This window comes from Convolutriloba macropyga, chromosome 11 (assembly GCF_964194025.1).
Source record: "Convolutriloba macropyga chromosome 11, txConMacr16.3, whole genome shotgun sequence".
Classification (NCBI taxonomy): domain Eukaryota; kingdom Metazoa; phylum Xenacoelomorpha; order Acoela; family Convolutidae; genus Convolutriloba; species Convolutriloba macropyga.
In genome coordinates, this window is record NC_134478.1 from 48,100,546 (window position 1) to 48,127,603 (window position 27,058).

The window sequence follows — 27,058 nt, forward strand, 5'->3', positions numbered from 1 at the left end:
TTGTCCAGTGAAATACAAGTCTTTAGTTGACAAATCAGTGCTGCTCACTACTTTTTCATGTCTTAAAAATTCTGAAGACATGTCAAGACTTGTCAAGTCAATGTCAAATCTTGGCCAAGACTTGGCAAATCTTGAGTCAAGTCTTAGCTAAGACGTGACATGTCTTGAGTCAAGTATTGGCCAGTACGTGGAAAATCTTGAGTCAAGTTTTTAAGAAGACTTGACAAGTCTTGTTTATTGCGCAGTTAAGCAAAGTAGAGTTTTAGGAAGAAATAAAATTTATAATTTATAATTAATGAATTTCAAAATTAGCAAATTTTGATTGGAAAATGTTTTGAGAAAATGTTATTATTCTGATCAATCCAATTTAAATTGAGCAGATACCAACTAAGGATGTCCGATATATTCACCCCAAAACCATTGTTTCTTAATGAGCAGAAAAAATTTATCTGGCCAGAAACTGTATATTTGCTCAATACCATTTTTTTTCATTGTCTATCAAGTGAACTTTGTGCAAGTGGTCGTGTAGTCCTGTGCTTCTGTTTTCAGCTTGAAGAGTTTTTAAGCAGGCCACTATAAGTGGCGGTCTTCTTCTTTCGTTACGAAACGAAAGCAAACCAACAAAAAAAATTGTAATCAATACTTGAGCCAAGACTTATCAAATCTTGGTCAAGACTGCCAAAAGTCTTGTTAAGTTTTGGCCAAGACTTGACTCAAGACTTGCCAAGACTTAAGACTTGATTTAAGACGTGCCAATTCTAAAGAGTGAAGTGATCAGAGCTCTGATACAGTACTGATCCAGGACTTCCAGTTTCACTGAATCAGTACTGATTAAGACTTGCCGTTCAGTCCGGGTAGTTTTGTTGAAACTATTTATCTTTTTTCCTACGAAAAAGTCATCGACTGGAAAATTGTGATAACTTTTTTCTTGGCGGACACTGATATCAGCAGAAATACCAATTTTTGTTTTTCTCTTATAGAACTAGTTTTGCCCATCTGCGAAAAATTTCCGTGAGTTTTTTCGCAGAGCTCTCATATTATCACTTATTCAGATGGTAAACTTTATTGCTTTAACAAAGATAAGGAAACAAACGCTTAATCCAGTTATGCAACACTTTTTGATCTTTCAATAACACGAACGCTTTCGTGTAAGATTAGACACAACGCTGCTAACTAATATCAGGCGTTTTTAACTGTGGGATTTTCAAGAGGGACATGAATAGTAACACTTTTCTACCCGCGTTTACTAGCATTCAGCCAATCTTAGCAATCACATTTATAATGGGGGAAAAGTACCTCAACAAAATTTTAAAAAATATTAAGTTATTCAAGTGAAAAGTCTCAACATATAGCTCGTAAAACCATGACCATTTCGTGAATTTTAAAAGTTTTAGATACAATTCCTTTTAATTTTCGTTTCGTATCTTGTCTTCCGTATATCTTAAGCATAACATAAGTAGAATTTACGTAAATAGTAAGTCATAATTTAAGGTTTCTCAGAGCTCCGCCTCCGCAACACATTTAATTAAAGTAATCACAATTTTCGTTTGATTTTGGCTTCCCCAAACGCATCACTGCTATTTATAACTAAACGCGTCACGATTAAAAGAAATTAATCAAAAAGATTTGGCGATGAAATTAAATTTATCAAAAATGAGTAAAAGTTAAATTGCTACAATGTGTCAAAAATGTATCATCATAATCATCATACCTTTAACATACAATACAAAACTCACAAAGACAAAATCCGTCATAAAAGCACCTTAGAATTGTGATCAATAACCGTCCGCAAAACTATAACATTAAACTGGCTACAAGTTTTTCAGATTATACTGTGGGCTATATTTTTGAGCCCCGTTTGCTGTTCGGCTTTGAAAGTTTTCATCGAAGCTTGAGGTTGTTGAATTTGTGGTTTGAAAGTTGTTGCTAAAGATTCAAGACTCTTTAGTAAGATCTTGCGATCTTGGTTGCTAATTCCTAAAGATTTGAGTGTTTTTGAGTCGATGTTGATCACGTCAGCGATTGTCATGTAATTTTTTTCGACCTTTCGGAGGTTGGGTACGCAGTGGTCCATGTTTATTTGTTGCAGCCAATCTTCAATTGTAGTTGCAGGCGAGCAAGCGTGAACATCTTTGCTTGAATCAAAGATTGTTTTTGTAGATGACTGTTTTAATTGTTGAGACGCGTCGATTGGACTAGAAAATAAGCAGAAATTGATTAATTTTTTTTCCAAAAATTGATTAATTTGTAGGAAAATTAGTAGTTTGATCAAAAATTATGTGAAGGCAATTTAGGAAGTTTGTCCAAAACTGAGTATAAAATAGGCAAATTTGCATTCAGTTTGGCTGTTTTTTTTTTCGATTAGTGTGTAGTCTGTAACAAAAATTCACTGTTCAATTTTTAATCAAAAAATTTCAATTACAGTTAGCCACAGCTCGAAATTTTTTTTTCTCCTTGGAGTGACTTTTTAACATTGAATCATACAGTAGATTTTTTCGAAATACACCATGACAAAAATTTATACTGTTTATATGTCAAAAAATGCAAAAAAAACTGACCTCCTTGCTGAAATAAAATTAGTTTATGCTTGATATATTATTAAAGACCTAAAGTTTTGTTAGTCTAATGTTTCCAATTAGCCACGGCATCAGAGCATTGAACACCTGTTTAATTACCAATGAATTTTTTTTTCAAAAAATTAAAATTTTGAATCATACAGTACTTGAATCATACAGTAGATTGTTTCGAAATACACCATGACAAAAAACTTATACTGTTTATATGTCAAAAAATGCAAAAAAAACCTACCTCCTTGCTGAAATAAAATTAGTTTATGCTGGATATATTATTAAAGACCTAAAGTTTTAATACCTATTTTATCGAGGCAGTTTTCAGTTTATTGTATCGGTTACGTTATAAACATTCATATAGCTAGGCCAACGCAAGCGAACGTCAGATGAACTCCAGCAAATGCATGTTTTAAAGTTGAGCTTTTACCTTTGAAATTTCCGATGGCGTTGCAAGTTCATGGGACTAACTGTATCATCTATCATTTATTTTTGCGCGGTTTAATGAACTGTCCCATAAAGTACCAACGCAAGCGAAATGTTCGAAAAACATCAAACATTCAAATAGACATCAATTTGGTCATTTACATGTCACATGTGTTTTCTTCATTAAGTTGATATAATAGATTTTTGCACATTTTAAATTGAACCATCTCATCTCTTTAACCTTAAATTTTTGAAATGTTTCCTCGCGTTGCAAAATTATGAGAAAGTCTATAATGTTAATAGCAAAAAATTTCAATTCATACTTGTTGTATAAGCTGAGAAAGGACAATGTGGATTCCTCCATTTCGACAGGGTTGCTGATCAACTTTTCCAGGGTTGAGTGGATCTTCATGAAGGGAATTCTTTGCATAGGGTTCTCATTCCAACATTGCATCATGAGGAAACTGAGACTGGCCGAGCATCCCTTTGGCATTGGCAGGCGGTACCCACTCGTGGTTGCACGGATGACCTGAAATGGTTGAGAACCTCTAATGACATGGCAAATTTCTAGAATTTTCTAGAATGATCAGAAATCGGTGTCACAAATTTTCAGAAATTTTTCGTTGAACTTTAAGGAAAATAGGGTGTTAGGAATATTGTCCGACAAGGAAAAAAAGATAATTTTAACCGACAGTTTAATTCTGATGGTCGACAAATTGCCGGAAAACATTTTCGTTTTCGATTCAAGATTCGGAAGATGATGACTCCGACTTTTGTCCGGTCATATTTCCGTCAGTGTGGCTACTTGGTACAATGATAGTAATCAGCTTCAATATTTCCCTCATGATTAAGTCTTCCAGGACTCATCCAAGCGTTGTCCAAGTTTCATATTTTAAAAAAATAAACAAACAATGAAGTACTAACCTCGTGACGGTGCCACCCAGTGAATGGTTTCTCAGCAGAGAGACACTCCCAGACCAACACTCCAAATGACCACACATCTGACATGAGAGAGTACTGTCTACAATGTGCATTCTGCAACCCAGCACTCACTTCAGGTGCTAGCCACGGCATCAGAGCATTGAACACCTGTTTAATTACCAATGACATTTTTTTTCAAAAAATTAAAATTTTAAAATTCTAGAACTCTCTACCTTACGTGTGAAACGAAATTTGCTTCATCCAAAATTTTTACAAAACTCAAATTTTTCTAATTTTTATATCACACTTTTTGCAATTTACATAAATTTTTGTGGTGACAGCTTCAACAATGTCGAAGACCACGCATTTTTAAACAGAACCTCTTTTCGGGAAATTTAATGGACAAGTCTTCAATTCATTTGGTTGTTTTGAGCAGTTTAGTTTCTAAAGTTTTTAAGATTTTAGTTATTAGTTGCATTAATAGTTTACAATTTACGCCATAGCTGTTAATGATATGTTGTAAAACGGCGTCATAACGGCTTTTAAGCATAATAGCAAATCAGACTTTAAACGAATTTTTTAATGCTAAACAGTAGTTTTGTTTAATTATTCTAAGAGTACATTTTTGTTTTCTACAAATAAGTAGCTATTATAGTTATGACTCAGCTATTTTGTGTCTCGGCTAAATAGCTTCAATTAATTTTTAACAAAAATTGCTATCAAAAACAGTTTTTTGTTCGTGAAATAGCATTTTTGGGAAATATCTAGTGCTGACGATTTGGAGGCCTTCTAAGCTCCATTTTTAATAGCAGCACCGCCATACATGTGTTTTTTTACAATTCCTATTCTTTCGAGAAACCACCCCATCCCCTCCCATCCCCCGTGTACGTTTTGCACCACAGAGTTAATGTAGAATAACACTGTTTATATGAAATTTCCGATTTGCGCTGCTGGTGGTGGTGGTGGGGGGGGGGGGGGGGGGGTGCTGCAAATAATACACACTGCTGTTCTAGGAGGTAGCAGAGACGGAAAAAGATGCACAAATCCATAGAATTGCACATCAATAGACGACTTCAAATGCAAAATATCTTTAATATAAACCGATATGTGTAATTACAGTGCAATCTGTGTTTTCAGCCTCCTCGGCGTCCAGAACTGCTCTGGTGTCGAATCCAGCAATCTTGCAAACGTCACTCTCCGTCACATAGACATTCTCGGAATTCAGCACCTGAACATACATCAACAATCAGAACTCTAATTCAGCAAAACATATTTCAATAAAAGAGGGTGATTAAATGAAAATTAATTGACTGGACATGTGAACCAAAATATTCATATTTCCCCTGGTTTTAGGACAAAAAATCTTGTGTACCAAATTTGACACAGATCAGATGTAACAAGATGTCGGGTCTTTCCACCGCTTCCCTGTTGGATTAAAAAAACAAGCACTCAAATTGGTAATTTGCATTTTTTCTTATAGTTGCGGGTTAATTGAAATGGCTAGTCCCACCATTTATTAGGCTATGCAAATCATTATTTGTGTTAAATTATTTTTACGAAAAGAGAACAATGCACAGGCCCTATGTCCAGTACCATTTGACTTTTAAGTGGAAAGACTCCATCATCATAACATTGCTGATCCATAACATCGCTGTGAGCAAGACTTGTGGTATTTTATTATTACCCAATATTATAACCAGTTATATAACTATATACATACTTTGTGTACGTATCCCAGATCAGCGAAGAACTGCATCCCACTAGCTACTCCCCTCAGGAGATGAACAACCTGATTCCAGCCCACCCCACTCACGGCCATGTCTTTTATCACCCTGTCCAGTGTCCCCCTTCCAGTGTACTCGAGGCAAATCAACATCTCCGGACCTACAAACAACAACAACAATCATTTCCAAAAAAGGACAAATACTTACTTTAGTTTTTTTTCTCTTTTTCATTGATTGTTGTGCCCGGACTTTACACTTTACGTTTCAGCGCTGTACCAATGATTTTCTATAGTAACCATTACTGTATCAGACAAATAAAAGTATAAAAACTTTCGTCAGTCTGCCCAGACTCCAAGTAAAAAACATCTCAGCCGTTTGGTGTATGACCTCAGGCTGACTATCCATTCGGGCTCACTTTCCCTCATCTTTGCAGCCTCAATTACATTATTTTCCAACACTGCACAGAATGTGTCACATTTCTCTCATCGTCAGACTGTTCATACAAAAAAGATAAAAAAAATTGTGAAAATTTCCAATGACTCACATGATGAAGTTTTATAAAATGGCGATACCGGTAAAAGCTATTCACAAATGCGACAAGTGTACGAGACGCATGCCCAATGCTGCTGATGTGATACCATATATTCGTGCATTTACATCCAGTTAGTTTCATTAAATCGATCACAACTGTTTCTCACAACTGTTGGAAAAAATTTGTGATCGATTTATCAACTGTTTCTCAGAAGCGTTTACACACACATGCAAGTGAAAATGGATGTACTGTTGATATCTGGTTGCCGATAAAAAAAAGGCTATACAATTCGAAAAGACCTGCATGAACCGGCAAAATTAAGCTGCATTTTATCTTCCGAATTATATTTGATTTTTTTTTATTCGGAGCAATCACAAGCTGATAGTTAATAAAATGTGTACGAATGAAAGGATTTTTGAGAAGCTACGGATGGCCAGTTTTAAATTATGCAGCGCCAAAATCTTGACCAGGGCAGGACTCGAACTTTATCCTCGAGACTCGGGCTGTAAACTCACCATTTAGAGCTATTCCGTAGAGATAGAGGACATTCGGGTGCTGGAACTGCCCACAAGTCGCAACCTCGTGTGCAACCAGACCCAAATCGGAGTAGCTTTTGGGCGCAGCCTGTTTTATCAGAGTTGGGTACTGCTGGCTAAATGTGTGATCACTGAGACGGGCTCTGATCAGGTCGGGGAGACCACTGGGGTGACCTGGAAATAAGCTCTCAAATTAAACAAAGTCTTCTAAAATTTAAATTTATAAAGCAATAATTGTAAGTTAAATAATCCTTGAAATGTAAAATTAAGAGTTTTCGCTCTGATTGTGTCAAAATTTCGAAAAGTTCTGGTGTTCTGATTTTTCTGCAATTTTTTTTTTGATAAAATTTGGATTTCAGATTTACATCTATTTGAAATTGCAAACATTTTTATTCATTTTTATCTTTAGATATTCATTTTTATTTTTAGATACACACATATAGATTCTAATTTATTCGATCATCTTCCGATTTAAAAAATAATCAGTGTATTAAATTTCCTCAGAGTTGCTTTAAGCTTAAATATTGGATGGCGAATTGAATACGACCAGCAAGTTTACTACTTTTGGTGCTCCAGAAATACTTCATCAATGGCGAAGCAGTGGGTAGGAAAAACAAACAAGCAAAAATAGGTTTTTAACCTTATGACAATAAGTCCCTAGCGGTTATTTAGCTCCCAAAATCTGTCACCTAATAGAAGATAATCTTAAAATAATCCCAAAAATCTTTGCCGCTTTATTTTGTATGATTTATCCCCCCTCTATCTCAGCCTGCCAAGCCCATGTGAATAAGGTAAACAAAAATAAACAAAAGGGGGTATTGATTGATATCATTTAAAGTGACAGCTCTACCCCTAAGCACAATTATCCAATAGGGGATAGAATCTCAGTTTTAGACACCCCATCTCAGCTACCCTTCCCCCCACTTTCACCTGTAGGGGGCACCACCTGATATCCCCAATCAATAACACCCCCTCAATCTTGCTAGACAAACAAAGAACCCAAAATTAACCAACCCAAATGTAAAACAAGAACATAAATTCTCGGGCTAAAATCTCATCAGACGCTGTTTACTGATCTATTGATATCGAAGCACATGTAAATTGTACCCCCCCCCCCCCCCCCCCCAACCCCACACTCACCCTCTTGTTCACGCACACTCAACTCAATAACGCTATACAAAATTTAAAGCATATATGGAAAACTGTGGAAAAAAATATTTTGTTCCCACAGGAAAAAAATCGATATTTGTCAAAAATCAAAACGTCAGACACCCAGAACATTTTCATTTGCACATGTTGCTCAAATAGGTAGCTGACTTGTTTACTTTTTCACGATTTTGTTTATTTAAAAAATTTACTCCGACAATTTCATCAAATTTATGATATCGAAGTGCGTCATACACTTCAAATCTATCCAGAATTAAAAGAGCAAATATAAAGTGAAAAACAAATCTGGAAGACGTGAAAAGGATTTATTTCAAATTAAGTTTACACAAAACAAAAATTAATTCACAACGAGTGTAATTTTGATCACATTTGATCAATAATTAAAAACGCACAGATTTGCGATGGTGAAAAAAGATCAAAACATCTTAATGTTCATTAAATAAGGGAAATTTCATGCATAATTAAATTTATTTGCTCACTTCATTTGCAATTGACCACCTGATATTGCTTTCATGTCGACTAGTGCTGACAAATTGGTGCAAAACTGGCCCAAATTATTTTGTCGCTTTTCCGCATTCACATCAACAAAGGATTAAAATGACTTGAAAATCTTATTATTTACAATTGAGCTGGCTAAGACTTTTAAGTATTGTAGATACTGTAAGGACTGCAAAGTTGCGTAATGGATTGGTCGCCAAATACCGAATGAACCTGTAAAATTTTTGAGGTTAAATCACTTAAAATTCTGGTTATTATTCCCTAATTTTTCAAACTTTAAATATAGCTTACAGCAATTAAACCGTAATTTAATTGTACCACAAGCTGCAGTTTTTCGTTATTTATTTTAGAAAAACTGAGTTCAAGCTTTTTTTCCAAGAAAATGAAATAAAGTTTTTGAAAGAAAAAGTAAAATTTTAAATTAAATTTTATGGAAAAAAACTTGAGGAAATGTTCTTCGAACTAAAGGTTATTCGAAAATAAACTTTATTAGAAATTTATTTAGTTCTGTAAAACTGTGTAACCACATTAATTGAATCACTAAATGGTTATACTGGTTATCAAAAAATGGAACTTACTAGGTGTTTCAGTCTTGTTGAACTCAATACGGCTCAACTCTATGGTTTGAACTCCCCACTCATGTAGGATCTGAGGTGGCAATTCGGTTTGCATTCCTGGAAAACCATGCATCCATTCCTCTGAAATTCCAACTGAGCTGTTGTAGTCTGAAAAATAAACAACAATAAGCACTCCCATGGTCAAAATCTAACTATAAAAATACCTCCGCTTTAGACACTAAATGACTAGAAATTCCATCTGCGTATAATTTTTGATCGCATTAAGTATCATACTTTTCGAAGGCAAGCTAGTTGCCATGTGAGAATTATTTGGGAAATTTTTTACAATGAGAAAGTTGGTAATTGTTTCAAAAACATTGCAATATAGTCTTATTTTTGGTAAAAATATCCTCTGAATGGTTTCTGTGTACCCACAAAGTATACATGCGTGATGGTGCGTAAAAAACTTATTTTTTTCCTCATAAAATAATAAAGTTCAAACTTTGATCGCTCACACTTTTTCCTTTTGATTCCACACCTGAGTTATTTCCCTACGCTGTATAGGAAGTCTTAAAAAGGGGTCATTGACTTTTGCAGTTTTCCACGCCATCAAAGTGGAGCAAGTTACAATCGCAAGTTAATCATATTTTATGTCACCAGATTTAACAAGTTTCTGACGACTTTACAAAAAAGCTGCACCAGATAAAGTTAACTACAAACTTTCTCAACTTTTGAACCAAATTGTAGTATTTATATAGTTTATGAACGTGCAAGAATTGCACTAATTTTAACTGCTATATATATGTTTTTAATAATTAAAAATTCGATGCTAAATTCACCTGCTTTTTAGCTTGATATGCAACAAGTTGGGTTGTTACACCATTTTTGGACAAGGAGGCATTTTTTTACTTCTCTCCTTCCTTCACACTTTAATAACAAAAATTAAAATTTTGATTACATTTCTCTTTAATTTCTCACCTGGTGAATGATTGCTCACATACTGATTGCCCAATCCGCCCGAATGGAAAGGTCCAGTTTGAGACGCCCACTTGAGCTGTTCTCCCCTTGAGGCGGATGCAAGGTTGTTTCGAATGCACCAGACAGACAAAATCATTGTAATTATGACCAGTACAACGATTGTCGTTCCGATACCCGCCAATGCTATTATGTGGCGCAAGTCGAACACTATTTCTGGCTCTGAAATAATCACAATATTGAATGAATCAAGCTATATTTTATTTTTTTTACTTATGCAGCGATCATATAGGTTGATTCAGGTCATAGAAATCCACGTATCCCCGGGTTGAAGTTTCTTTGATTTCATACAAGGATCATATATGATTTCATACTGTCCATACTTGATTTCTTAGTACGATCCTTGTATGGAACCAAAGAAATCATATATGATCCTTGTATGATTACCAAGAAATCATATATGATCCTAGTACGAATACCAAGAATCATACATTTATTTTTTGAAAATTTTTAACCATCTATGTTTTGTTTTTATTCAGTAAGGCATCACCTATATGATACCCCGGCATCACATTGTGATCCGCCAAAAGACCCTAACGTAAAATATCAATTGAAAGTTGGGCACAAAATAAAAGAGCAAGTCCAAACAGATAACAAAATATTTGAAATACTCTGAAGCCAGTTTATACATATAAATGCTCATTTATAAAAAAAATGATCAAGAAAAAAATTGCATATCACGTCAAATTCGTTTTCTGCATACGTTTAAACCACAAAGTTATTCTTTTAGCGCACACCCAGAATCAAATATGGATTGCAAATGCGATATAATAATTTAATAAGTACTCTGACTACATTATACGAGAATTTGTGGCACCAGTCAATGTATTATGTGTCATATATGACCTTGTATGATATCCAAGAAATTTTTTCAACTTCAATGGAAAATCAAAATTATACAGTTTTTAGTCTTTGAATTTTTTTTGTATGATCCCTGTATGATTTCTAGGAAATCGTATATGGTACTTGTATGACTACCAAGAATTCATACAAATCATATATGACCTAGTATGATTACTAAGAATCATATATGACCTAGTACGAAATCAAAGAAAGTTGTATGATTGTTGACCCGGGTCAGTATTTTTTTTCGATGTTATCAAGAAATTGTTGTTGTTGCTGTTGGGGATTTACAGCTGTGCTGAAATTTATAGATTGATCATTAAAAGTTAACTTAACAAAACCTCTGCAAAACAGACCCCCACCCCCCCCCCCCCCCTGCATGACCAAACGGAAATGATTCCATAAAATCAACCATTTCTATTTAAAGCTCAAATTTTGCTTCGCTTCGCCTTTGTTTATTATTTTTACCATTTCATTTTTCATGAGTATAAATAACTAACAATATTGTAATACTGAAATATTCAGTACCAAAATTTCAATCATTCTCGGTTATTTTTAGTGTTTTGATTTCTTTTGCGTCGTGAAAAGTGAACTGAAAACTTCTTGACCCAGAAATTCCTATTTTTCTGACAGGAAGCTATTATCTTGAAATGCAGAACACGCAAATAGTCAATTTGGTTCACTTAGTAAAAATTTGCATTGTTTTTTATCTTTTGCACTTTAACCATGGAAAGAACAAAAGACGTGGAAAAAACGGGTCATTCAAGCTTTCATTTTCAATTCTTTTCTGCACAAGTTAATATTTTCGTGATTGAAAAATTGCAGCACTTCTATAATTGATTTGTTTTGAACATTAAGTCCAAAAGGATGACTTTAATCTGTTTCAAGACGTGAATTAATTAAAACTGCGGATTAAGTGTGAACGTGAATTCATTTTTTCAATTCAGGATTATTTCACCCTAGCCGACAGAACACTCAGCCGAAAACTTTTTCAGTCATATACAACCAAATTTTAACTAAATTTTCTCAAAGAGAAGCATTCTAGATAACTTTATTAAGCGTAACTACTTCCACAGACATCTCAAATTGATTTTAGACAGTTTCAGCGAGAAAATATTTTTTCTGCTTTGTGAAGTTTCGACTTAAATAGCCATCTGCGCTTTTCAATGTCTCTTTGAGAGTTGAAATGAATGCAGAAAGACAGTTCTAAGTGTAATCGAACTTACTCGAAACTTCTTTGTTCACGATACTGCTGCATGTAGCTTTAACTCCTTCAACACACACTTGAAATCCCCAAAAGCCTGGGTCCAAATCTGAAATAAAATCCAAAATTTCACATTTCTAATTAAATATTCGACTTTATTTCTTTTGGGGGCAAGGCTTGACGTAAGTTCGGAATAGCCATGCACGCAATAATGATAAACATAACAGGAAATACAATAGCATCAAAATAAATCCCGGCTGCCGCTTTTTAATACTCAAAATTCTTAACTATAAGCTCGTCTGTTCGTAATTCAGCATTTTAGCTTTGAGAGTAAATTTTAATACTCTGTTTCTCTTATTTTTATGGACATTGTATACAGGCTATAAATGTAATTTAGCTGCTGTGTGAAAATTAGTTTTCCAACCCAATTTTTCCAACCCCTTCTGTGGGGTTATTAGCAACGGGGGAACACAAAAGGCAAAGAAGAGATAAATAGAGGGGTAGTCTTGATGATAAGGTCTTAACCGACTTAAAACAAAGCCGAATTAATGATAAAATTATTTCTGTTCCGAAAATCGGAGAATAATAATTTAAAATTTTGCCTATTATGCTCGTTTGCGTTTTACGTCATTTGAAAATTGGATCTGTAGCGTTTCGACCCATCTTAAAGAATAAGAATTTTTAGGCCTAACACAACCATAATATACGCGGCATTAAACGCACACAGTAATGTTTAATTTAAAAACACAATTTTCTTGGAGCAAAAAATTCTTTTTTACAATTTTTTCCCCTAGCTCGTTGAATTTGACTTTAACAGCGTTAATCTTATCGAGATATTCTTATCTCATTTACTCTTTCTTTAAAAAATTGGGCTACCGATACATTTAAATGATAATATAGCTTATGGATAGTCAGAATTGGACTGCTAGATAGAAATATAGTTAGATGAATAGAACTATGCTAGAGAAAACTAGCCTGAAGTTGCATAAGTTGTTGAAGATGTGGTGAAAGTTGAACGAGGTTGTCCTTTCCATGTCAGTATTACTTCAAACACCACCCCCGAGTTTGATTTGCCGCCCCTCACGTCAACCGCGGATCCAATATTTTGACCCCCCATCGCGCCCTGAGATGGCCCGAAATTAAGCCCATCTGAGCCCGGGTAACCCGCAGAACTACCAGTTGATACAGCGTTTACTGTGTTATCAGGATGGTATACTCCGCTGGTTCTGTTTTGCCCGTTTTTCCCTGCTCCGCCAAAGTTGCCCCCAGGTGAATTTGGGGTGGATTGTTTGTTGTGTTGATTGGGCATAAGCGCATCTGTGTCGCAATTCCAACTCAGCTTAATTCCCTGCCGTCCAATGTGCTCTACTGTTAGATCGGTGACTTTTGCTGAAATGGGGCACAATAGATTAATTAAGGGGATAGAGAGAGGGTTAAGGGTTATTGCTGATAGGCAGGGGGTCGGGGAGCTCTTCCCATTTTGTTTATGCGCCTCAGTGGTAATTGAGTTTGAAATAGTAGCAGTGGTCAAATTAGATGTCGCAAATTGCTAATTCTCCACAAGTGACTCTGCTTCATTAATTTATCACTTTCGCTTTTCAACTTTTCCATTTTGCAGAAATTTATTTTCAGAGTATGACGTCAATCAAATGATCAATCGTGAAATTTGATCACCTGATGACGTCATTTTTATTGAGAACCTGAACTCAATTTACGTATTTCTCTAAAAAAAATTATATCAAATTTAACCATACTTCATAAGACTATGATTTACAACTTCGAGAACGAAAAACTATGTAACTGTCATTATCAATTGGTTAGGTTTTTCAAAATTGTTATCAGAAAAGTATGCTTTGAGTTGCAACCCCCCCCCCCCCCGTTTAGTTAGAGCGGTAGCAGCCTAAAAATGCCCAATTAGCAGTAAAATTGTGATGACTGCTAACGAGAAGCCTAATTTTGGAAGTTAAAGTGGGAACAAATTCGAAATTACTGTCTAACATTTGACCTTTTCTTCACATCAAACTGTTTTTTGAGTTCAAAAAAGTTTTTCTTCCCATTAATGTCATTCAGTTTTTCCCTCTTTTCAACTGCGGGGGCGGGAACAAACAAGTGTCTTAAAAACGGATGTTAATTAGACAGATTAACCCACTAAATTCCTGACTTAAATGTAACAGCAGACATTCTATGGTCATAACTCAGACGAATTTTTATCAAATAATTGACAAAAAATTATCAATTTTTTTCCTACCTCTATTTGTTCACGCTGTCTCATAACATGAAATTCTCATGTATAATTTCAAAAGTCTCCGCCGTTCAGGAAAAGGTATAAAATTATCAGGGAAGGCAAATTTCAGATGGGTTCATGACGTTAAAATTGATAAAACTCCCCCGCTAATCAAAAGAAAATCTCCCCTGGTTATTGATATGTGGAATCAACTTAAAACGCATCCCTAATTGAGAAAAGAAATTTGTAGCGATAGCTCAAAACAAGTATTCATTAGTCAAATTTGGGCGAACAAAATCAAGATTTATTGAAATAACAAGGTGCCGCTATTGAAAAATGTCGTTGCTTCCTCACAGAATTATAGCGAAAGTATTGAACTGAATGGTGGCAATTAAAAATACGAGACTCTGGAAAAAAGAGGCAATTTTGAACTCAATGGAAATCCACATGATGTTTATTAAATTTTTTACTCCCTATACTTGTTAAACAGGGCGTGGCTTTTCTCAGCATGAACAAAATCTGGGCTAATCGCGATTTTAATGATACACCTCATTTCGCAAATAGTTAAGAGGCGATAATTTTTCTCAGGTGCTAAATTTCTCTGTGCGTCACATTTCTGAACAAAATCTCAAGTTTTGACGAAAGGAGCGCTTGTGTGAGCATTGACGTGTGTTCTGTTTTTCCTGCAAAGGGGCTGTGGTGGGAATGGGTTAGGGGTGTGGTGGGTTGAGGGTCGGGAGAGGTTGATATGTTCCTCTTAAAATCCCAGATTTGGGAGTTATATATCAAAAGAGTTTCTCCCATAAGGAGATTTATCTTCTTGTATCAATTTAGACTTTTACTTTCTCTGATGTGAATCATGACTCTGGAAATAATTTAAAGTGCAGTTAAGACTTTTCAATTTTAGACAAGATGCTATTAATCAGAATTTGGGTGTAGCACAAGTGGGTGGGGTTACTTGAATCAGCGCATTGATGCGTTAACCCAAGCAGAAGGTTCTTTCCCTCTTTTGTTTTCCCTGAAAACTATCTTCTGTCCAAAACAAAAAGGAGACAAAATATCGGTTGTAAAAGTCTGCAAATTTTAAAATTTTGACCAGGTTTTTCACAAAAACTGCAGATTTTACTCATGTTTTTACTATGGCTAGCTCTGCTAAACCTAGTCGATTTTTTTAAGTAATTTAATATTCAGCTGCTTGGCGTGTTATAAATAATGCAAAAACAGCTGAATTTTAAAATTTTCTAACTGGTTTTATAACCCACTTAGAGTAATAACTGATCGGTTTATAACACATGATGATTGCAGAAACACGTGTAAGGATTGATGAGATCTCTTCTAGGCATTTTAAACGTCAGCGGATAACAAAAGAAACGTTCGCTTTGAAGTCAGAAATTACAGAGTCGGTTTTCTAAACAATCCATCAGACAAAAATCTCCACTTGTTCCCGGAACAAACAAACTGTATATTGTTAAAGAACAATTAATCAAACCTATCCGCCCCCGCTTGTAATGAATCATATATTACCTGATTAATAAATAGCAGACTAGTTTTTATGCATTTTTAATATCACTGGGAAGACATAAAAAATGGACTCCCCGGTTTCAAAAAGATTTTGTAAAAATTTAAATTTATGCTGTTAAAAACAGCCCACAGCTAGATTCGAACCAGCGTCGGGCTCTACAGCTTGGAGACAATTTTTTTGGAGCTTAATATCTGTTTTATACGCAACGTTATGCCCGGCTAAAATAAGCATAAAAACATGATTTTTCAGTGCGATATATGGCAAAAGAGGCGGCGGTTGTAAACAAAAATTGTTTACTCGAGCTCAAATTTGTGCAAGAACAATTGAGAGGGGTTGTTTAAAGCCCATAAAAAACGGGCTGATGACTTTATTACCCAAAACACATGTAAAAATTACTGCCTCACGTGTTCTATGAAAATAACAATTATGTCTGATTATGATGTTTGAGTGAAAATTACAAAAATTATGTCAAATGCCGTCTATCAAAACACCCTGAGGTCAAGTTATAATTAACATAACTAATTACAACTCGAGCGGTGGGCTAAAGTTGGTGTGTGTTACCGTGTATAATAATGAGGCCATTTAGCTTGGTCAAAGTTTTGGTGAACAAAAACTTAACAGCTTTTTTAGTTAAAAACATGCGAATCTTGTCGTAATTAACAAGTTAATTAGACGTTTTTATATTTAATTCAACAGCGGTTTATAGCTCTTAGAGCGAGTTTAATTTTTTGAACAAGTAACGCTTCAATTCACAATAACAAAGACAACTTTGGTGGTTAAGAAAGAAAAATGTTGTTGTATTTTCAACAAGAACGCGTTTTACATTGAACATGTTGGCAATCACCCGATAATAGTTGTAAAAATTAGACTTGTAAAAACAATAGCTATATGTTTATTTTAATATTTATTTTTTCAAATGATAATAATAGTACCAATTACAATGCTATTCATACCATTATGAAGCCCATGTTCAAGTTTGAAAAGATAAAAGCCTCTTCAAAAGTCGAAAAACTCAGGAGCAAATGCGAAAAAAATTGTCAGCTGATTTTCACCAAAATGTCACATAAATTTTGTCATTTGTATTAACTGGAGCTCTAATATTTTGAATGAAAAGTTCTCTGACAAAAATTTAACATAACAAAACAATAGATGAAGAAAAAATCACGACTAAATTAAATCTCTAAGAATCACGTCCCCACCGGGGCTCGAACTCTCAACCCCCGTGAGTTGCGTTATACTTAGCTCTCATCATTACTAACACTTACCGTTTCGATTTAAAAAATTATTGAATACAAACATGGCAAGTAAAACTTCCTAACAATGATTTTTTGTGAATTCTATTCGATGGATCAAATTGTAAAAAATCTTACCAAGTTTCCCGGTTGTTAGTTGAACTGAGCTTCGATTTGACAGTCCAATTCGGTCTTCCGTTATAGAATTAGCCGAGTGAACTGTGAACACGTATGTGGTCTCGGGTTCCAAGTCGTATATGACAGCTTCTGTCGAATACGTGCACTGATTGGCCAGTTTCTCCATGGCCAATGGTGGACACCCACGACATTGTATCTGATAGCAAATGTTTCGTCTCTGATACAGATTTGGAAGAATCGGCGCTTGCCATGACAGCTTGACTACTGTGTTCTTCATCTCGTATTGCAGGTTTCTTCATAAAACAAACAAAATAATACAAAAAAATCACTAACTCGGACACGAAAATATAATTCCATTCATCTTTTTAAAGCAGTTTGAACAAAAGGGTGCTGATATATTTGAACGCACTATTATTTTTACCCAAAGATAAGTTGATTCAAATCCTGCAATATATTTGGAAATTATATAATCAACGAGATTGCTTTTATTATTCTTACAAGATAGTATATTATTCCATCAGTACATTTTTTGACGCAAATTTTTTTAACCTTCTTCATACCTGAGCAAAAAATTTTCCTGATGATTATCTAATTCGTTATAGTTTGAAAATATAAAGTTGATCTGAACTATAAAACAACTATGAGCAAGTATACTTCCAATCTAGAGTACCTTGGCGCGGGCGGGGGTTGTTCACAAGCAGAGTCGGCAGAATCATTTTTGCCCCTGTAGAACCTCTCTTTACACTGACACTCAATACTTCCCACTCTAGGGGCATAGCTGTTCATTGGACAGACATTACAGAAGTGGTTCCCATGTTTAGACTTGTAACTGCTCTGGTCACATGCTGAAAAATAACACTATTAATGGTATAAATCAGTGATATTGATAATTATTGACAACGCAGATATTGACAACGCAGACGTCATTTAGCTTTTCCCCCTGATTTTAGTATTTAAGATGTCAATATGGCAAAATTGACGAAAACAACACAATCATAGTCAATTTTTAATTTAAAATTTAAATGTGATTATAATACCGAAAGAAGCATAACAGCAGCGAAAAATTAGTATTCAAAATTAATTGGTAATTATTAATTATATTTTTGCATATTTGCATAACTTAATTATTGCGCATTGATTATTTTTCAGACAGTTGAAAATCTAGTTCTGATTACAATTGATTAACTCGAGCAAAAAAAAATTGAATACAGCTAGAAAAAAATTCTTACGTTTGCACGAGGACATATTCGCAGTGGGTTCAAAACCAGGGTTGCACACACAGTTCTCCGATATTTCCTTGTGAAATTCCCAGCTCCCGTAGAAGCGACAAGTTGCCCTGGGCGGGTTGCTTCTGGAAGCGTCCGGTACACAATTCCCGTAAACTTCCTTGTCCATTTGCCCAACTACCGTTTCCGGGAATTTGACCAGTTCTTTATGTACTGTTGGGCAAATGAAGTACGTCAGCTCGATCGAGTGAATAACCGAGCAGGAACTGTGGTCGCCGATCAGAAGAAAAAGCCCGTTAGAATCCGAGTTCAAATTGATCATGTCGAAGTATGCGAAGACTTTGTTGTCGTCTCGTTCACCGAGACTTTCGAGGTAGCTTTCGGCAGATATAACCCGAGAAGACGCGACGTATTTTTCCGAGTCCAGTTGCCTGTTGTCGGCGGCACCCGAGGCTTCTAGATAGTGCAGTTTCAGTTCATTCGTGCAGTCGGGGTGGCTGAGGGGGAATTGTCGGCAGTCTACTTGGGCGTACCTGAAATTGAGCAAAGTGTCAAACTTACCCTCAAATTCCCAGAATTCCCCCCAAGAACTTAAGCAAGAGGGGGAATATCTATAATTTTGATATCGGTAAATATATTAATGTAAGTTGTGGTAATAGAGTCATGAGAGGACTTTGAAAAGATGAATTGGTTATGAAGTTGTTGTTCCTGTTTCCGTTGTTCCTGTTTCCGTTGTTGTTCCTGTTTACAAGAACTTTGTTAAGGATGCAAAGTCTTTAAAAATTTTGTTAGGTCACGATGAAATGAAACGATCATTTTACTAACAAAAACGAATCGTACAATATATTTAGCAATGTCAAGCTCTGATACTCACATGATTTTGACCTCTATTGTGGAAATTCTCTTCGTTGGAATGAATGGAGATTTTAACCAGTTCTGAACTCCGGTCAGTTGAGTGTCGCAAATGTGGAACCGACTGTGCGTATCGTCGAAGACCCACTAAAACGATTTATCAATACAATACTTGTTCAGCGTATTTATCTGCCGTAATATTTCTTAATATTGAACAAATTAGCGACAATCTTACATTCACCTGAACACAAAATATGTAGAAAACACAATAGTGACCTTGCTGGGTCTCGAACCTACGCCCGTGTTCCCTATTTCAGTCTCAGATTTTTTTACGGAGTTATCGATACCTGTTTACATACAACGTGAAAACTGTTCATTTGTTTACACTACGCTTAAGCACACTGCCACCATAAATATGGACCTTGAAAAGTGCAATTTGCTTTTTCACGTATAGCGACCGACTAGTTTTATAGTGGACAATTTTTATAAAGCTTTATTGCACAGAAAAAAATGGGCCAAATTTGAGCGGAGAGAAAAACTTTGATGTGTTTTTGTTGGTTGGTATTGTTGTTTTAAACGGCGTTAATCTTTTACAATCACAAACATGTTTTCTATTCAGTTGGTGAATAGATTAAAGTTTTAATTAATTTTCGAACAAAATTATTGCATCTAAGAAGAGCTTTGACGAGCTTTCGATAAAATGACTTCACTTTTCAAAGTGCGGCTTTATTTTATAACAAACTTCAAATCAAATTTATCGAACGAGTGATGAATTTTGTGCTGTTTTTTGTCCAAAATACGTAATTAGCGTAATCAACGTTACGCTTACTTTACCGAACACAATACACTGCTGAAAATTTTTGTGATAATTTTTTACAATTATCGCGTTTTCGAGCGCTCATACGAAAAATCTGCGCGGTGAAACAGAAATTTTACACAGATGTTACATATATGATATAATAAAAAAGGTTTTAATAATCAAGATGTTTTAATTAGTTTAATGATCAAATTTAGACAACCGTATCAGGTAAAATGGCTTAATTAATTAACGACACCGTGTCGTGTCAACTCAGCTTGATTCGGATTATTAATTCGGTCGTTCGCGAGTCCTTAAGCGCTTTCACGGCGCGAACCTTGCGGGTCACCGCGCTCAACTAGCATACGAATCATAAAAAAACTTTTACAACTTTTTTGTAAAATTTCCTTTAAAGACTGTTCTTAAAAATAACCACTATTAAGCAAAGCTGGAATTCTTTTTCCAAAAACCTCTATGACAAATCTGACAGTATAAGAACTCAAAATTCAACGAAATTGTTAACTTTTTTTATTTCGGCTTGATGCATATTCGATGTCATGATATATCCTCGCTTAAACATATACATATTACATAATCTGATAAAAATCAGCTTAAACTCTTAAGTTTTCACGTCGTGTCGCGATTGTGATTTTTGGTGAAGAATGCTTGAGAAAAATTTGTCAGATTAAATGAACGCCAAATCTGTTCAAATGACAGGTGTAAGATTGCAGATAGCCTAAAGGAGGTTGAGAAACGTTCAAAATTGTTCAAATCAAATGAATTAGCGAATATTTTAAATAACGTATTTTTGATTCATCAAGAGCCATATAAGATTTCTCACGAAAATTCTCATAAAAACAATATTGTGGCCTTGAAAAAATAATCAGATCGGAAAAGAATTTATTTTTAAGTACCACTATTTTAGCATCATCAAAGTGTTGAATGAATAGCTCTGCCGATCATTGCAAAATTTGAAAATTTGTGAGTTTTCAGCAAATCAACTGATTCATTGAAACTTAAGTTTCACGCGGAACTGTCAGTTTGAGTTTTTTTGGATCTGCGCAACTCAAGAAACGGTGTTAATGAAGTGAACCTGGCTCGTTTCAATAAATCAATTTTAGCTGATCAAATTCTTTTGCGGGTTAGAACAGGGGTTATACGTTATATCAGCACTAAGCTGGCGGGTGTGTGCGTGTGTGGCGGGGGGGGGGGTATTTTTGAAAGACCAAGTATCTAGTTTATTACTAATCGAGGCGCATAATACGTTTCTATCATAACTAGATTGGTTAAAGCATTTTGGTCCAGGTTTCAACTAGGGTACACGTATGTAGCTGTTATGTTCAATCCATTTATCCTTTTCAAAATGTGCACGTGTCTTTCTCGTTTCAACGCCCTTTATCTTCACCATTAAGCAGTTTTATGTATTCAGATTGTTCAACAATCGCAAACGTCGGCAAAACATACACAGCACTGTACCATTTTTTAAAAAAAATACTAACCCCTTCGCTTGAAGATGCATGTGATGAAAACGTGGAAAATCCCCACTGTTCGATGTTCCGAAACCCCCCTTCGGAAGTACCCCCCGCGCCTGGCGAATTTTGCTGCGACGTTGTGAACAAGACAGCTGAAACAAACAAAGAAAAACATCGGTAAACAATTAGTAAAGAATGAATCAACAAAGGTGTACGTTCATGCGTGTTACACTGATTAAGGGTCGCTTGGCTAGTACAAAAAGATGTGAATAAATAGAAAAACACACGGCTGTTTACAAATTTCACATGACAGTTAAATCTAAACACTGCTTTCACTTTTATAGCCCAATTTGCAGATGCAAAACTGAATAACGAAAACAATTGATTTGTCCACAAGATTTCACGCTATCAAAATATTTATTCATATTTTGTTTCGCAAAATTGAACAAATCTTTGTGGATCTTCTAGCGAAAATTATTTGTTTTCACACCTGGAAAAAAACACGGAAAATAGCAGTAACAAAAATGACTAAAAACAACAAAACAGATGTAATTTGATTATGAAAGTTTTGTGACTAGTACTCCAAGATTACAGCTGATTCAATCCTTCACTAAAAAGCGAATTGATAAACACTGATAAAAAATAATACATATAACTGAACAAACTACCCACCCCAAATTGAGTACAAATTGACTCCAGAAATCAACTAATTGAAATAAAACAACCAATATAATTGACTGATTGCAATGAAAATTTAAATTGATGCGAATCTCAAAATTATTAGTGCGTAAAAACAATTTTTTCAAGTTTTTCGCGAACAACTTATCCGAATCTTAACGATAATCATGAATCAAACAGAAAAGGATTAAAACAAACTTAGCTACTAATGAGAAGTCAAATTGCATAATATTCTGAGCACTTTTTGAAGAATGGTCATTTCCAGTGACTATTTCAGTTGTGGTCCTCAGAATAAGAGGTACTTATTATAACCAACGATCCTTTGAATCAATCTAATGGATTAAAAACAAACCCACAACTTAGGCGAGTAACTACAACTCATCATTATCTATTGATTTGTTTTAATATTTTTACAAAATTCATCTGTGAATAACAAATTAAAATTTTTTAATCTATACCAAAAAATAACTTCTTTGATTTAAAAATTGCTGTGAAACAGCTGCCATGGTAGCAATTCGTGGTCACAGGTTATAAAAACAAAAGCCTTAAATTGCATGTCTTCGGAATTTTAAATTAGAAATGTTTTTCTGGTTTTATTATAAAAATTTTAAAAAGTTTTCATACGTCAAGGAGTTTAGAAAACTTTTGAAACTTTATTGAAAGAGTTTTTTGGCTCAGTTATTCCACTGCTTGAAAAACAGTAAAAGAACGATAATCGTTGGTTTTAAATTTTGATAAATTTTATTCAATAAATGAGTTTTTTTTATTTGTCAAGAATGAACGAACAGATCTTATTTCACCACAGGTTTAATTGTTGATTTTTTTACTTTGGACTCCCACTAAAAGTCTTGATTCTAAATTCGATTGCTATCTGGATTTTCACATTGATAGAGTTCGTTTATATACAGGCGTTTTTTTAGCCATTTTCATCTCACAGATATAAATCACCATCTTGATCTGTTAATCAGATCTCTCCACTAAATCTATAAAGTCTACTGTAGGATCTTTTTGTTGTCTTCTCATTGTTGAGAATTTCTTTTTTCAAACTTATTGAAAAATACTTTTAATTGCAACTGTAGTGAAATATTGTTTTATGATATTCACAATTTTTCACTAATGCAGCACAAACAATATGGTGTCTGCAGGAGAAAAGTTTACCTACGATTAATAATTTACCCATTGTCGGATTAAAAAAAATGCAACAATTTTTCTGCTGTCCTGTTTCAACTTTCGCACTCAATTCTTTCATTTTTTGGCTTTCTAAGCTGTTCAGTATTTGAGTTTGAAGAAGTATAGTATAATCTTTTTATTTTAAAGTATAGTATTATCTTTTCTTTTAAAAAAATTATTCAGAAGCTTAAATTTTACTCAAAATGGACCGACAATAGCTAAAACATAAACAACATCAGCTGTATGAATATACGGGAAATCAGTTTCTTCAGGTCTCATTACCCAACAACCCAAATAAAAAGTATCGAATTTCAATTACAAGTCAAATGTGATTTAAGTTCACATCATTATAGAAGCTATTTTGCTTTAAGCACTTGGTGTTGGGTTTCTGTATTGAAAAATACAACCATACTCAACTAAATATGAGTCACATTAGCCGGCGGCAACTTTTTAGTAGGATAAGGAAAATCAATTTTTATACCATTTTATGCCTTCGTATTCTCAGGTGAACGAATGTAATGTTACAAGTCAAAATGAGGCTAATTTTTGATAGCGTTGACCTTTAAGGAAATGGATTCCAAAATGATTAAGTTAATCACATGTATTTTAAATTAATCCCACAGACAGTCAAAAATGTTTGAAAACAGACTTTTCAGGAACATGACTACTTGACCTCAACGAGAATCAAACTTTCAACAGAAAAAAATCAAACCCCAGAAAAAAATTGCCACATATGTCGACCGCTGCTTATACTTACCCCCCCCCCCCCTATCTGTCACACTAAAAAGGTTGTAATTCGTCTTTAATGAAGTTAATTTTGGGCTTTTTCACTTCTATTAGTTTCACCCTCTATCATTTCACCCCGATTTTAATCCTTGCATAATTTTTATATTATATTTTCCAAATAACGGATATGTACAGTTTGTGTTGTTTATAGTTATTAATATTTAAACTTAGAGATTCGTAGGGTTTGAGAAAGGGGGTTTTGGTGTGAACAATTTGCTCGGCGAAATCACATAGGGGTGAAAAAAATTATTTTAAATGACTCGTGGTAAGAATTAAAACCGTTAATTTTTTCTCTTGGAAAGTGAGTGAGTGCTAATTAAAGAAAAATGTTGCTAACAGAAATCTTAAAGTAACCTTCTTAACCTAAATGTGCTCTCAAATGAAAATCGAATTGAAAATAGTGTGAGATTCCTTAAAACTATAGCATATATATGAAGAAAATACCTTTCTCTCCATAAACTGAGCATGTTGTCAACCATAAGAACCACAAAACTGAAGTCACGACAAATCTCTTCATAATTGAGATCTCGATAAACGAAGAAATAAGTTAAACTAAATTTCAAGTACGCTTTCCAAATAATATCTGATAAATGTGTTCAAAATTGCGTCACTTTTTTAATGGAAATGTAGAAATATTTAAAATAAGTTCGCAGCTGGGTGTTGAAAGATGAGTGTAAATTGAAGAGCTCTTTATTTGTACGCTTTTTATGCTAATGAGTGATAATTAAATTATAAGAAGCTACCACAGCATGAATTCATTGGGGGGAGGGGGCGGGGGGAGGTTAATAAGTGTAGAAATTCATGGGGATAATCTAATCAGGCAGTTTAATTTGTCTGTATTCTAAAAACTATGGGGAGCCTTTCGATTTTTATTAATTCACGCCTTTTGTCCCAATTTTGGGACTCAAAATCAATCGATTTCACAATAATTTACTCAAGAAGTTATTTTTCGCCCTAATATTAAGATAACTTTATTAAATAACTTTTATCTGTAAATCTATCTAATAACGCACCAAATAATCCAAATTTCGTAAATACTAATAATGTGGTTTGTAAATTTATAAGAGCCCGATTTTCCAGAAACGCAGTTTAAAGCCAAAGTTCAAAATTTTGATTTTTGCCAATAATTTATTTCTCTGTACCTGGTCGCAATACTTTTTCATCAAAAATTTGAAATTAAATTTGATCAATTAAAGATTACAGCTTTGTAGTTACGGCGTAAAGTTTTAGCGAATAAGTTAGAAATTTAAGCAAAAGAAGATTTCTGCAAAAGACGAAATTCAATTTAGCTGAGATGAAAAATGATGACAGGCGGCGTATAGTAAAAGCGGGGCTATTATTGCATTCGCTACTATTCTATAACTCTATCTTATCTTCAGCTAAGGTAGTCTTTATTGTTAAATTGCGTGAAGAATTGTCACCCCTCCTCTCAAATTGGCTCAGGGCGCAAGCCGAGTTATAACGTGTAATATCTGGGTTTTAACTGTTTATAACACGCAAAATATAACCAACTGGGGATAAAGCAATACGTGTTGATGTGGAAAAAATCCCAATTTTGTCGTAAAATACAATTTTTCCCTTTATCGGATAAAATCAGAGCCTATGCAGAGACGTTGATTATGATTAATTACTGTCGTTTTCTAAATTTGTCGCCGGTAACTTCGAGTTTTGAAATCTTACTTAACTCAGGGTTAAAAATGTACTACGAATAATTAAACTTTGGAATGAATTTCGATCTAATGATAAAATAATTGGATCAAAATTGATTTGGATAGCTTCAATTTGAGAAATATCCCCTAAATTGGTGATAATTTTTGAGGGTCGCCAATATAATTGAATGCTAATTGTTTTGAGGCTCAATTAAAGTGAATATCCATTAGCTAATATATATTTCACGAATAGTTATATTCGTTTCGAGTAAAACCTGATTTCAAATTTAATACAAATGGTCAACTTTTTTTAATAATGTTAGTCAAACTTGACTTTGCCAATTGTAGATTAGTTTTTTGTTGACGGAAAGCTCTTGTATTGGTTTCAAAAGACCACTTTTGTCTATTGTTTATTTTAGTTAACAAATAAATTTTTCTTAAGCTTTCTTATCTGTATTAATTCTGATGAAAATGATACACTTGGCTTAGCTGAGCTGTGATTGGCTGAAATTTGAACTTTTTTGTTCCTTCATTTTCAGGTATATTTTGAATTTGTATGCAAAACAGACATTTTCGCATCTAAAAATTTAATATAAAAATTGGTTTAAAATTTTGTCAATTTTCCAAGTAAATGTCAAATTTGGTAGCATTGACAAGATTTATTTGAGCGTAAATAAATATGAATGAAAACACGAAAAAAGTTGAAGAATTGAAACGTTGATAACATAATTAATCGGTGGTTTTTTGATGTAGTCTTCTAATTAAGATATATTATGACAAGTTAACTTGAGATATTTAATTAGCAATCTTCGCTGGTGGTAGCTTAAAAGTCTCTTCATGTCAAATTAATGCTTTTTGACAGGATTAATAGCAACTTAATAACTAGAACAAGTATTAGTTATAGCACTGATTGGAATATTGAGCTGATTTTAATGAGAAGCCATTGTTTTAATGTTGCACTTTGTGTGATGGTTAAAGTAACTTGAGAAACAGTAAATCACCCCGCTGCTTTTCTACCGATACTTGTCCGCACAAAATCAGAGTCCAATGACGAGAGCAGAGCAAAAGACGAGAACTAAGATGAACACAAAATGTTTGAGGAGTTCAGCCGCATTTTTTTGTCTTTCCAAAGCAAAAAAAATGACTTAGCATGAAAGCCGTGAGCGCGGTGAAGTTATATAGGATCACTGCTTACAAAATCTCCCCGTAATCTGAGACTTAAAACAACGTCTGCTGATCAAGCTTGTCGGAACTTCATGTTGCATTTGAATCGATAAAATAGCTTTAACAAAATTATGGAAGT

The 27,058-nt window shown here is 34.4% G+C and overlaps 2 protein-coding genes across 3 annotated transcripts in view; both read right to left on the reverse strand.

Moving 5' to 3' along the window:
• The window catches only part of LOC142349733 (U6 snRNA-associated Sm-like protein LSm8), a 176,648-nt gene that overhangs the window by 45,860 nt on the left and 103,730 nt on the right, over positions 1-27,058 (reverse strand). Inside the window, exon 1 of one of the 2 annotated variants that reach the window (XM_075401476.1) lies at positions 10,737-10,741. The exons of the other annotated variant lie outside the window; for it this stretch is intronic. The gene's annotated coding sequence lies outside the window, so the exon portion shown is untranslated. Of the gene's footprint in view, positions 1-10,736; positions 10,742-27,058 lie in introns of those variants that run through there. 2 annotated transcript variants of the gene reach the window in all.
• On the reverse strand, positions 1,591-26,207 carry LOC142349732 (ephrin type-A receptor 4-A-like). The gene is made up of 16 exons (XM_075401473.1): positions 24,551-26,207; positions 21,500-21,624; positions 19,227-19,351; positions 18,356-18,885; positions 17,797-17,971; positions 17,127-17,419; positions 12,986-13,399; positions 12,033-12,119; positions 9,907-10,125; positions 8,950-9,096; positions 6,686-6,880; positions 5,635-5,798; positions 5,032-5,142; positions 3,918-4,082; positions 3,317-3,522; positions 1,591-2,195 (listed from the first exon to the last, which is right to left on the reverse strand). The coding sequence occupies exons 1-16, from the start codon at positions 24,621-24,623 to the stop codon at positions 1,823-1,825; spliced, it is 3,402 nt and encodes a 1,133-aa protein (XP_075257588.1). The 5' UTR covers positions 24,624-26,207; the 3' UTR covers positions 1,591-1,822.

Excerpts from the sequence above, each read along its gene's own strand:
- LOC142349732 (XM_075401473.1), bottom strand. The coding sequence starts at position 24,623 with ATGAAGAGATTTGTCGTGACTTCAGTTTTGTGGTTCTTATGGTTGACA. Across the intron at positions 18,886-19,226 it reads ACAATAGAGGTCAAAATCAT|GTACGCCCAAGTAGACTGCC; the intron begins GTGAGTATCAGA and ends GCTCAATTTCAG. Across the intron at positions 9,097-9,906 it reads TGTGAGCAATCATTCACCAG|ACTACAACAGCTCAGTTGGA; the intron begins GTGAGAAATTAA and ends TTTATTTTTCAG.